This window comes from Ambystoma mexicanum, chromosome 1p (assembly GCF_040938575.1).
Source record: "Ambystoma mexicanum isolate Mex_15411 chromosome 1p, UKY_AmexF1_1, whole genome shotgun sequence".
Taxonomy (NCBI): Eukaryota; Metazoa; Chordata; class Amphibia; order Caudata; family Ambystomatidae; genus Ambystoma; species Ambystoma mexicanum.
This window is the reverse complement of record NC_090921.1, coordinates 539,998,216-540,012,198: the sequence shown is the minus strand read 5'-3', so window position 1 is coordinate 540,012,198 and position 13,983 is coordinate 539,998,216. Positions and strand designations below refer to the sequence as shown.

Below are 13,983 nucleotides of genomic sequence, written 5' to 3'. Positions count from 1 at the left end.
AAAACATTCTCACTAATTCTGACCCCCTTTCTAATGACACTCTTCAATGTTCAGCCTCTGTTTTCCAACCAGACAAGGGTGCCCATTATGCTCACTGCTCTTTGTTCTCTCATTATAACCACTAGCTCAGAGACTCCGACAAGATCAGAGAGTGGAAGGTATCATGGTCGGAGGCAAGACGTACAAGCTAGGGCTCTATGCAGACGACATGTTGTTGCATGTGACAAACCCCCTAACATTGATACCGGCGGCAATTGAGGTAATTGAAGCATATGGTATGCTAGCTGGGCTCAAAATAAATCCTGGAAAATCGGTCCTCTTCCCCATAGACAAAAGTAAAGACGAAGACGTGGGGCGGTTCACACCCCTGGGTATGAAAGTCAGTGTGGGAATGCTATGATACCTGGGCATCAATGGTACCATAGAACTTAAGGAGCTATATGAGGCAAATGTCCCCCCTCCCTGATGACACTGATAGAAAACGACCCCACAAGATGGAATTAGTTGATGATATCATGGATGGGCCGTTTCAATGCCATTAAAATGGTGATCTTACCGAAAATCCTCTACTTATTCTAGATGCTCCCCATACGATTACCCGATTAGTATTTTGTGAAAACTAAAGCCTCTCCACTGCAATTTTTGTGGCAAGGCAAGAAACCTAGAGTCCCCTTCGCATTACTACATCTTAACAAAGACAATGGAGGGGTGGGGCTTCCAGACATACACCTATACTACAAGGCCACGCAACTGAGAATCCTGTCGGTGGATCTCAACAACAAACATCTTCATCCCACAACTGTAGGAGAATGGATATGGGTAACCAGACCAAATCTATTTAATAGAATACGCAAACATCCCATTTTAGGAACCCTATGGAACATATGGCGACAGAGAACGGGGATGGAGGGTGTCACAACATGGCCATCTCCCCTAGGACACATATGGGTACCAGGAATCAGGGAAACCATCCCAGAGCCAGAAAGGTTTCAGACATGGTTCGAAGATGGACTGGAAAGGGCAGGAAAATTATGGAAAGGGGGAACCTACATTGCAATCCAGGAACTTGAAGAGGCTTTGGCCTCGGCCCACTTCCAGAATTTTTATATCTACAACTGAAGATGATCATGACCAGAGAAATCTGGAAAGATAAATTGCAGAGAGAGCTCACTCCCTTCGAGAAAATATTGGACATGGGTACAGGCTGCAGAGGTCTTAAAGGTGCACTATACAGAGCCCTGGTAGAGATGAATAATGCCCCCTCCAAGAAAGTAAAGGAAAAATGGAAGGTCGACCTGGGAAGGGAGCTATCTCCACACGTCTGGCTTAAGATATACAAAAGAACTGCGCAAACATCCATAGCCTGCCAACACAAACGCCACGGTATCAAGCGTCTCTATGGATGGTAATATGACCCTGCCACACTCGCTAAGATGTATCAAGGAGTAAGTCCCTTTTGCTGGCATGAATGTGGGATAAAAGCCAACTATTAGCACATGTGGTGGGGTTGCACAGCGGTCCAGTCATATCGGGATGATGTCATCAGTTGGATCAGAGACCTAGATGGAGAAACAAGGGAGAAAGCACTGCTACTAATATTATTCGGCTTAGAGGAACGCGAGTATGAACTTGTGAAAATACCAAAGATGGTTAATGGGCTGCTTCTAGCTGCACGGGTATGTCTAGCAACATTCTGGAAAAGGAAGACTCTCCCAAAAAAAACTGAGTGGGTCAATGTGGCACGGAACTTATACCGAATGGACTGCCTAACACCTGCCATCCATGGAGATCAGGGCTCTGTTGAAATGACATGGGCGGGATTCTGTGCAAAATACGATCGCTGAATTGCAACCCACAGACTTAGCCCGATAACAAAGAACACAATTAAGTCTGTAGGACCTTATGAGAAGGGCCACATGCCAAATGAAATGTACCTGAAAATATTAATGATAATGTTAATTGATAAAATTTAACATTTCCGAGCCAGTGGTGATATGTATTGGGGGCAGAGGAGGTTTTGAGGGACAGGACGGGAGACACAAAGTAACACACTGCATGTTGCCTATGATTGATGTCAACCAAAAACTCAATACAAAATAAATTAAAAAAAATAAAACCTGGGTTGCTGATAGTGAGGACTTCAAAGGCAGGTAAGGGGACGGGGCCTGGTTTTGAGGCCCTCACTTCGCTCAGGCCTATAACTTAGGACCCAGGTTGCTACTGGCCAATGAAGCCTGGTAGGTGGTTATTATTTCTTTGATAACATTTGCAGCAACTAATTTAACGTATATTTGTTACATATGTAATCACTGAAAGTATCCTGAAAACCCTAATGAATTTTGTTAATGAACGCACATATAATTGACCAGTCTAACAAAGAAAACGGTCGATAAAGGTAGAGGTCTTTAACATGTGGTTCTCCAGCTGTTTTGACTACGACTCTCATAACCCCTTATTGAATATGCTGCCTAGGCCTGATGGGACTTGCAGTCCAAAATATCTGAGGAGCCTAGGGCTGCAGTGCCATTGTTCATTTATTTCAATAGAGTTATAGAACTGCTTTTAGCATATATTTGACGTGCTCTGATGGTACCTCGTTGTTCGATGTGTAACCTGAAGACCTGAGTATTATATACCCTTGTGCCTTCGTTCCCCGACTTTTCAAAACTGAATGTGCTTAGGAGTAGGCAAACCCACACCCAGTGTGATATATATAAAGCCATACTTGGGTAAACTGAAGGGTGAATTCGGTCTATTGAAGCACTGGTCATGACTTTTATTTTCTTTAAATAATTGGTTAATTATAACACGCTTAGGACCCGGGGATCAAACCTGTGTTGCTCTGCGTCATCTTGCTTCCAAGGTGAGCGCGTTGCCCCTGAGCTATCCTCCCGAGACTGTGGCTGAAGAGAGGCACAGGGGGGTTCTTGAAGAAAGCCTTTCTTTCTTTTAAGTAACAGGCCAAGGGGGAAAATACCTCTTCTAGGGATGTGAAGATGGCACAGTTAAAACAAAGTAGAGAGAAGAAACGCTAAAGATCCCGACTTTCTAACTAAAACAAAAAATAACTGTATTAAATCTAAACCATTAAAGTAAAGAACATCAGTTTAGTCAACATGTACATTTAAAGTTAATCCAACATTCAGGCACATGCTAAAATCCAAACATAGAATATCAATACAAACCAAACCAGGCTGCTGATTTAACTAGCATGCATATGGAGTGTGGATGCATGATGTTAATAAGAAGCAGTAAACACTTTCAGAATGTGAAAGAGAGACATGACAGACGACTTCGAATGTCAACTCTCCTCATCCAAATTGCCCTTTGTCTACCTTTAGTGTGCGTCAGGAATTGTCTTAAGAATGCAATAAGGAAATTCTATCTATTGACGAACCTTAACCAATGACCTGTCTTTGCGAGCCAGACCAGAACCTGAAACATTTCTGTGCTTTGTTTGGGGGAAATTGTGCAGTTGTTTTGCGGATGTATATGTCCCTTCATGTGCCCCGACTCCATAGATACTGTGTGCGTGTGGGTCTGTGTATAAACGCATTAAGTATTCTTTTTGAGTGCATCATGTGCCTGATGGTCCTATGGATGAGTGCCTGTACAGAGCACTCAAGTTAGAGTGCAGCACTTGACGGATCTATGTTTAACCAACACAGACAGTGGCTCGACACTGCGTACCTTTTTACTCTTTACCGCAGCACGTGCTTTACAGTAATGTTGGTCTGTGTGGTAGTGCAGTGATTTCAGATGTACAATGGAGGCTCATCTAATTAGGGATGGGAATATTTGCCAGAGATTCGCTCCTTCCACATGTCAGGACAACAGTATTCTTTAAAATCACTGACCTCAAATTGTAAGGTCACTTACGCACCACATCCTAAAAACAAGGACATATCCGCTTGTAGGGTTGACCTGTAAGTACCCAACTACACAAACTGGCACTGTCGGGTCTTCCAAAAGCCAATGCATCAACGATTCCAGAGCAATAGCCACACAAGCAGACACCCACAGTACATCAACTCAACACACACAACAGACAGGTAGGCAAAAGGTGCGGGTGCATGCTCACCTGGCCCATGCCATGAATACACACCTGTTCCAGATCCCAACCTTAGACCATGGCATGCCAGTCACAGTCAGTGTGTCAGCAATCACTCCGGATAAATCCTCATCGACCCCAGATGAGGAAGAGATTAACAACCTAATTTCAAAAATTGAAACTGCATGCAAGGGACTGGCAACGTTGACACTTGCATGCAATCAGAAACATATACAAGGCAGAGTGCAAAAGTGAAGATTAAAACCAGCTTCATTGTTCACTTTTACTCTCTGGGGTGCATTCTGGGTTTGGCGGTAATTCGGTTGTAATTCTGCCGGATTACCACCAAAAGCAGATACTGCTACTGCCACTTGGTCCTGTGGGTTTACGCAGGATTACAAGTGGTGCTAGTGCGGTGTTTGTCCCCATTTATGGAGATTATAGGACTCCATTGGGGATTATTGGTGGAATTACCACCACCGGAATTACAGAGTAGTGATTTTGCTGATTTTTGAAGGCAAAGTGGAGGATTTAGCTCCAGCACCGCCAAAACCTGTAATGAAGCCCTCTATCTTGTAAAAATGTAAGCCTGCAAATTTTGCTTTTCAGAGAGCATTTACTAATTGATTCCTATGGAATCTACCTTCTAGCCGGTGCTAGTAGCAGGAGGATTTCATAGGAATTCATCTGTTTTACACCAACATGACAAATTCATGCCAGTGTAAACAGACAGGTTGTACAGGTATAGTGGCAAATTCAATTAGGACACATATTTCCCCTCCCGTCTCGTACTCTGCCTGCAAAAACTGGCACAAATCTCCCTAAGCATTATAGAAAAGTGTAAATGGCTTCAAGCCTTCTTTTTCTGCCTTGCAATGCCACACTGTGAGGTTTAAAATTACCCCTTAAACAACCCACCCCCCAACTCTAATCCCATGACTACCCACATCATTGACCTCACATGAAACACACAAGAACTAGTAGGAGATGATATGATAAGTCATTTATAACGCGCCTGTACACGAGTGTTTCTAGGCTCGAATGGTGGAAAGTGGCTAACGAAAATGGCCGCTCCTGGTCTACTCACTTCTCTAACCCCACAGAGCAATACCATGTGTGAGAATGGTATCAAGAGAGACACAGACTCAAATGTGTTCGTTTTTAAAAACCTTTATTTACTAACGTGTCTGGGTTTGGTGTAATACCTGACTGGCCCTAAATCTAAAGGGATGGTTTCCTTAATTGATGTTTCTAATGACCGTCCTTGTCTAATAGTCCAAAATAAAAGTCAGTCTGTGTCTAAACTTATGCTTGCCCTCACCCTTTACAAAAATGTGATGGGAAGTCTTTTTAAGAACGAAAAATAGTGGTTCAATAAGAAGTCGGAAACCAAAGTTGGTTTCAGGTGGTCTTCTCACCAGGTGCAATATGGTCAGTTTCACAAAAATTAGTTCAATCAAAAGGGCTGTTAGTAAGACCTTCTTCACAGGTCCCTTGCAGTGATTTCAAATATATTCATTGTCTTTGAGTTCCTTGGGGTTCCATCCACAAGCTTCAACTTATTCAAGTTTCAAAACACCACAAAATAAATGTGACACAATTCCTCTTGAAGCTTCTTAGGATTCCCTTCACCACACTTTAATCCTTTCAACACTATAAAGAAAACCAATAAGCCTACAACTTGGTTGGGCCTCTTACGGTTCCCCTCCCCAAGCTCAGGCCCCTTCCAGCTTTCAAACACAAAGTCAGTTTTATCAGGATGCACTTTGCTTTCCTCAATAGGACTCTCAGGGTTCCCTTCCCCAAGCATTGGCCTCTTCCAGCTTTCAACACAAAACAAAATATATCACAGTTCCTTTTTGGTTTCTCAGGGTGCCCTTCCCCAAGCTTAGGCCCCTCTAATTCCAAACACAAGTTCTGCTGGTCAGATGTGCCTTTTCCTTACATACAGCTTTTCTTGCATACAATCCTCTCATGGGGTAGAATCAGAGGCCTTCAATAACACCAGGCTCTTTGCTTTTCCTCAGTGTGACCACTCTGATACTTTCCCCCCTCTCTTTCTTACTCTTGCTTTCCTTTGCACTTTTTGTCTTCAGGTGCATCCTGCACCCCTTTTATGTATTCCTTTCCCTTTGTCGTGCACCCTTGCACTGTCCTTTATTCCTTCTCTCTGTTGAGCCCCTTGCACGCTCCCCTCCTTCCGTCGTGCACACTTGCACTGCCTTTTTCCTATCATGCCTCTTGCACACCTCTTTGACTCTTCCATGCACACCTGCACTTGTTTCCTTCTTTTCGGTCACTTGCACCCTTTTCTCTTTCTCTGGACTTCACTTTTACTTCTGTGCCGCTAATGTATCTTTTCTTCCTTCTGTGCCACTAGCCTGCTTTTCTCCTTTCTTACTTTACTTTTACTCAAAACTGTCCTTCTTGCTTTCCGCTTGGTGCCACTTTACAAATCTTGATTGATTTGTCCTCCCTTCCACCCGCATCACCTGTGACTGGCTACAGCCCTAGGTCAATGAAGGGACAAGACCAGAAAGAGGAGAGCAAGTGGGCAACACTAGGAACTGCCAAGCAATTACCGGGAAAGGACTACCCGAGGACAAAGAGGCAAAAACACACGCACCAAGCCCCTACAGCCAGCCCACAGAACAACAAGAAACAAAAGAGCAAGCAACACCAAAGAATTCAAGCCTCCCCCACTGTCAAGCTACGGACCACTGACTGCGTGAAACACGCCACCCAAAAGGTGAGCAAGTACAATCAGTGACCACTGCAATGGCAGATGAAGCCCTGATAGACATCAAATACGACCAATCCAAAGTCATCCAAGGACCTCCACCAGGCACACAGATCCTACACGCAATATCCTGCCAAGAACTAAACATCGAGGAACTCCAGGCCCTATTTCTGAAGCTATTCGAAGGAGTGGGCATGCTGAAAGACACAGTCATAACCCTCCACATAGACCCAAACATCACCCCTGTACCCCAACACCCTTGCAGAGTTGGATTCCACCTACAAGGCCAAGTAACTCACAAACTACACCTACTCATCGAGAATGATATCATCAAGAGGGTGGACGGCGCCACCACGCAGGTGCCCCCCTAGTTATCTCCCCAAAGGACAACAGGCGCCTGTGCCTCTGCATGGAGATGCGCATACCGAATACTGCCATTCAAAGGGAGAGACACCCAGAACCCAACATTGAGGACATGCCGGTGAGGCTCAACCACGCCACTCGCTTCTCAAAACTAAACTTGAATCAAGGGTATCACCAGTTGGTAATTGACCCCACCTCCAGACCAATTGCCACGTTTGCAATGCACAAAGGGCTATTCCGCTGCAAGTGGCTCAACTTTGGGATATCCTCAGCTGCAGAAATCTTTCAAGAGACAATTCGCAGACTAATCTTCCCGGTGCTCAATGCCCTCCACTTCAACAACATCCTCATCTTTGGCTCTGCACAAGAGCAGCATGACAACACACTGAAAGCAGTTTGCAACATCTTACACAAAGCAGGACACGTGTTAAAACAGATGAAAATAAATATACTTTTATACATGGTGGTCAAATGAAAGTATATGTATTTTCCTGTAACTATGTATCATGTGGTTTCTAAATGCCACCAGACTGTGCGGTGGAATTGTGGGACCGCATGTTGCAGAATGTGTTTACTGTATTACATGTACCAAACATGTTAGTGTTGGAAATCAATACATCATATGAATGCCATCACGCCCAAGGTTTACAGGCTAGTAAACAACATTCATGAAATTGCAGGTTTTGGGAACAATGCCGTTTGTGAATTATCCATGCCACCCACGTGGTTGTGTGCTTCTGACTGTCTCCTACATGCTCAAAGTACCTTCGTATCCTACTTTTCTATATTTTTTTCCACTCTCCTTGGCATAAGATCTAAGGGAAATTCCCTTGCTCATGCAAAAATGAGTGTTTGGACCATGACAATGTACATTTAGACGTGGTGTATTTTCACAACTTACTAGTTCACTCACCTTTGACACTGACTTTGTGTTCTCCTGTACCTGGGTGTGTGAACAGCTCCACGTGAATGGATACCTCCCCGACAGGGTCATCCACACCGGATCCTGCTTGGCAAAAGAGGGCAACATGTGATAAGCTACCAAAACCCATTTGGCAGTACTGAACCCCTTGCAATTGGAGGCACCATCAGGTCATGGATTTCTAGAACCATTGGAAGGGCGAGACACCAGCAGAGATTAAATGGCTCAACAAAGCCCTGAGATGTCATGGGAACATTAGGACCGCCCATTTCTACAGTTCATTCATCTAATGTGGGTAGGACTATATTGACATGACATTGGCTACTGGCGATACACTGGTACACCTTCATAACACATGAAGATGTTTATAATTTTGTGTTCGGTTGGTAAATCACATGACCTGAGCTTGCCATAGATTTGGAGCCATGCCCAATATGCTGAAGGCATGAAGAAAATGTGTCCTCGAAAAAATGGCCCCCTTGTATTCAGGCTTCCCCAGAGATCCATGCAATAAAGTCTGAGCCATCACTCCAGGGCGCACCTGCCATGTTGCATAGAAAAGAAAACTTCCAAACAATACATGAAATAACTGTTACACTGTGAAGACAAATGGAGAAACCTTTTTGTCTCCTTCAAACCTCTTACGTTTTTGGCATTAGTTAACTTTAAAGACTATGGATCAGAGGGGAAAAAACATCTCCCAGCGCTATGCCAGCCAGGAGGCACCGTGGTATTACGCACTGGCTAATGGGATCCTGGCAGTAACCTGTCTTAACTCAAACTATGACCAAATCCATTGCATTCTGAAGCCTCTGACTTCCAAACATTGCCCCCTTTTCCAGGGTAAGGGCATTGACAGGAAGGCAAGTAACCTCACGATCCATAGTCTTTTTCATGCCTGCAGCCTCACTGTGTGCGGAGTGAGATGCTGGCTTTTTATTGGAGCTGTTGGATGAATCGCATGCTTCCTCTCCCCCCTCCCCACCCATAGCCCAAATGAAAGAAAATGCTCAACGCAAGCAATAACAGTAGAAACCAAAATGGAAGAGAAAATGCTATCTCTGAATGCAGCGGCACTGTTAGGGCGAGAGCAGCTACCGGGCCCACTCCAACATTCCATTCGGTGAAGTTGATTCAGTTTGCTAAAAGCGCCAGGTCTTGTGAAGGGGTGCAGAGGGGCGTGGGCTAGGATGCTTCACTTCACTAACACTCACTTGAGCAGAATATATTAGCCATGATGGACACTAGGGAAGAAGTATGCTCGAACATGCCGGAAGGGCTCTTTTTTATTACCCAAGACCATAACATTAACATCTCCACATAGTGCTGACTTGACTTCTCATTCATCTTGCATAATGTAGATGTTCTTACTATTGAGAACCCAAAATGCATCCTGTGCCCCCAGACTATTCATACATGTCCCCCTCATTATCCAAAGAAGATTTCAAATCCATTCCACAATGTCTCCAAAGTTGGAGCACGCAGCTTTGTCTGCCTTAGGATATGCAGGTGCGTGCGCCCATCACACACTTGTGTCCTTTTTTCTTTACTGAATTTGCAGAGACTCATCTGAATAATTTCCATAGGATGCTGTCGTTCATGGCATCACTTTGCGTACTCAACTGAACTCTTCTTCACCACCCCACTCTCCCATCCCTAAATGGTACGGTTTTAAATCGCTAGCCACTGTAAGGCGCTCGCGCGCTGGACTGCTGCTGTCTCTGCAATGTTTGCTTATGTCCGGGTTTCTTGCTGAAGCACCCTGGGGCTTAGTGTCTAGTTCACTGTAAATTGGCGTCGGGGAGCCGTTACGTGTAGACATACATATAAGTGGCTCCCTGCCGCCAGATTTTTGTCATTTGCACGTTGGAGTGCAAATGAGTAGGACAAACGGCGGCGTACACGTGTGTACGCAGCCTTTTGCTCAGCACATTTACACTATGCCATGCATGGCAGGTAGCGTTTACAAAGTGTCCCTATGGAGACCGCCAGCTTTGTGCTGGCGCATAAGGCAGGCAGACTCCATAGGGATCCCCAGCATTTGTGTATACAATGGACAAAAATGGGGCTTGACATAGCAAATGTGCGTAAAAGCGTTATGGACGGCTTTTATGCATGTTTGCTATGTTGCATGCCAACGAAAATGAGCCCCCATGTATATTTGTACAAAATGCAAACTTTCAGACTGTGGGTGGGAGCACCGTGGTCTACAAGTAGTCACGTGTAAAAGGCTCAATGGTTCAAATTAACCTATTCTACGTATGAGATTATAGTCCATTTTTAGATGTCATGTTTAGATCATGTCCAATTTTTTCAGTTGACATCCAACCATGTTGTGGGATACATGGATTCTGAGAATCGGGTCTACAGTGCAGTGTAATGTCAGATTGGGAGCCACCTTTGAATGCAAACATTCAGAGTTACAGCCCATTGGCTGCCTCGCTAGACATGGACTTCCTTTTTGCAGGCTCTCTCTTAGCAAACTGAATCTGTGTTCATCCGTGTTCTCCTTGGTTGAGTAGGAGGGCTAATCCCAGTGGCCTCACCTATTGAAACACCCAGATTGAAAACTTTCTTTGATTTATTAACATTCCTCATCCCTACTATCAGTACTCAATGGTTACCTTGAACATACCTGTAAAGGATGTGGAAGAAGGAACTTCCTCATATGGCTTGAAACAAAGAATATGGTCTTGCCAGGATGTGACCAGTCCCTGGGGCCTCACTACGAGTTTGGCAGTGGCTCCAAAACAGCCTGTGTTTTTTGATCCACCGGTTTTGGGGGTTTTAGATCCATATCTAAACTTATCGTTCCGCAAAGCCATCACAACAACGCTATTTGTCTAAACTGCTACTTGTCTGTAACCTGCCAATATGCTGTAACTAAGTAACCACTGCCTCCTATGCAGTCTTGTTTACGTACACCTTCTTGTAACAAGCGCCTCAATGCCTTTGGGCTGCAGTGCGCTATACAAATGTAAAAAATACATTAAAAAATAAATAAATATATTCAGAAAAATTCCCATATCTTCACGGCAGACTTACCATCAAAATAATATCAGTAATGGTGATGTCTGTAGTACCATCAGCGGTAATGTGTCTATTTTTTTTTTTTTTTTTCCTTTATTGCTTTAACCTATTGGTTTTAACAAAAGATGCTTCGCTATGCTTGGAGTTTTGCTTTAAGTTTTGTACTTGTACTTAGGACACCACTCTCGATGTGTCATGCTAGTCCACACCGGGCTTTGCTCTGGCTGTGGTTTCTCTTGTACTACTATCAGATGGCGCTGTCGTCGGAGGGTTGATTTTCTTTAACACTCCCTCCAAGAATTTGGCTGTCGACCTAGCCCATCTTGGAGAATCTCCTGCGATCAGACGGAACCACAAGGTCTCTTCATCCATTATTGTCAGATCTGAAGTGAGTGGTGCTAAGTACGTTTTTCTTTCTCCTGCTAAAGCTGGACAAAACAAGAGCAGGTGTCGGATTGTTTCTATTTTGGCATGATCAGCGCAGAGCCGGCAATGCGCATTGGTTCCTGGACTTCTGATAGCCATAATTTCATTTGTATTCAATAAGTTCAGCCTGGCTCTCATGAAAATTTTTCTCAGGTTCTTCTCTGGAAATTTCTCGCAATAGTTCAGAGGGACTTTTAGACGATTTGTAGTAGGTGGCAGATGTTTTAATGATTTATAGCAAAGAATTTTTTCCGTAGTGCGTATCCAGTCTTGATTTTCCAGTTTTTTCTTTACTTTTCCCGGGTTGCTCAGGAGCGTTTTTGTTGAACAGGCCACTTCTTCTAGGCTTTCAAGAATCTTTCTTTCCCAATCACATAAGGGTTTACAAGACTTTTTTACAATTTCCGCTTCCATAATGCGAAATATCGGCAACGAGCTGGGTAACAGAATTTTTCTGTACAGTAGGACGGCACCTTGTAATATCACTGAGGCTAGAGAAGGTAAGCCCAGGTCTCTCCGTATGGCAGATATGGGGGCGGAATTTGGTAAGGATAACACTGATCTCCATATGTGACCTTCCAACTTCGCCCAAATTTCAGGTGGTAGGTGTAAATTTGACGCCATGCCGTAAGTTAAAGCTGGGACTACTTTGGATTTGTAGTACTGCACTGCCGGTATCCAGGAGAATTTTCCGAATTTCTTGTCTACAGCACGGGTTTGAGCTGTGAGTCTTCGAGTTTTTTCCCATAGTGTGTGCTGCAAGGCAGTGTCTTTAGTGGAGTTGTCTAACTGCACACCCAGATATTTAAATTCTTTTACTGCCTCAATTTTTGACTTCTCCAAAAACCAGGAGTGAGATTGCTGAACTCCTCTTGTATGTTTGCAGAATGACATAATTTTGGTTTTTGTAGTGTTTATCTTTAGATTATTGCTCTCCATGTATACTGACAGATTAGCTAACTGTCTTTGGAGGCCTATGGCAGTCTGGTCCAACAGAATTAGATCGTCCGCGTACCATAGCCTTGAAATTTTGACTTCTCCCAACTTAGGTGGGAAGGCTCGCACGAGCTCCTCGGTGGTTTGGAAATCGCCAATGAAGGCTATGAATAGAGCTGGAGCCAACGGGCAGCCTTGCTTCACTCCTCTCTTGGTTTCAATCTTGTCTGAGAGTGTTCCTTGTTGGCATAATCGAATTCTTAGAGAAGTCTTCGTGTGGAGGGACATGATAGGATCCAAGATCTCTTTTGGACATTCCCAGTTTGTTAATTTCGACCAAAGTTTTTGACGATCCACCATGTCAAATGCCTGAGATAGGTCGATCATGGCCATATGGACATTGGGGGCGCCTTCCTTCACCTTTGCTTTGATTGTATTAAGGATCAGAAGATTGATTCCTGTTCCCGCTCCTTTTTGGAAGCCTGTCTGAAAAGTGTCAGTAGCCGGCGAGTTCTTAGCCTATTTCTTAAAGAGGGTGAGTATCAGTGACGCAAAGATTTTTCCAATAATGTCTAATAGGACTATGGGCCTGTAATTGGATGGTATGTTTCTTGGTCCCTTTTTGTAGATGGGAACAAGTACAGCCTCTGTCCAGTTAGTCGGTATCTGTTTTTGATGTACACACTGTTCGAACAGTTCTTTAATCACCCTCGCCCATGCTTCAGGGTGTTGTTTCAGATTTATGTTAGATAGACCGTCTGGGCCGGGGGCCCTGGATTGTTTCAAGCTTCTGATTGCCTTTAGAATCTCGTCTAGACTGGTGATATCCGCCCAGCCCCCGTTTTCCTCCTTTGGGGGTTGGTTTTGCATAGAGCAGAGGGTGCCAGAGGTCGGAAGTGCGTATAATTTCGCGAAATGGGTGATCCACTGCTGTTCTGTGACGTCACACAAGATCTGATTTGGTTTCTGTCCATTAACGGTTTTGAGTAGTGACCAGAAGTCACGATTGTTCTTGGACACACAGACTTTCATCATTGCTTCTGCATCGTTCTGATAGAGATTTTGTCGTTCTTGCTTAAGCCATGCTTTGTACTTTACTTTCCCTTCTTGATGTTTTGCCCAGGCTTCTTTGGTGTTGCTTTTTTTTGCCGCTCTTTTCAATTTTGTAAGGTCTTTACGTTTTTCGACCAATGTTGCATTAAACGTGTGTTTGTGTATGGGTTGAGTTCCATTCTTTCCCCCAAAGCTTACTTTGTGGGGTATCAGTAAAGAGACATATTCAGGTTGAGACGCTTCCCTAGCGCTGTTTATCTCCATGTGGTTTTTGCGAAGCTTGTTCTCCAATATGTTTATGTTGCCGGAGGTCAGCCGAATTCGATTTTGTTGCGTGTTGACACCAATTACAAAGGGATAAAATGATCGCTCTTTGGTTTCCCCCCTCCACGACAGAAATAGAAGGTTGTGGTCACTTTCTCTGGTTCTTTCCACTTGGAATTCCACAAAGTATGGAATCAA

General features: G+C 44.1%; 1 protein-coding gene across 7 annotated transcripts in view; it reads right to left on the bottom strand.

Moving 5' to 3' along the window:
• UNC13A (unc-13 homolog A) overlaps positions 1-13,983 on the bottom strand; it is a 541,202-nt gene that overhangs the window by 18,923 nt on the left and 508,296 nt on the right. For all 7 annotated transcript variants that reach the window (XM_069649468.1, XM_069649472.1, XM_069649467.1 and 4 more), the window contains one exon: positions 8,068-8,160. In XM_069649468.1, the coding sequence (XP_069505569.1) occupies positions 8,068-8,160 (93 nt within the window). The remainder of the gene's footprint in view (positions 1-8,067; positions 8,161-13,983) is intronic.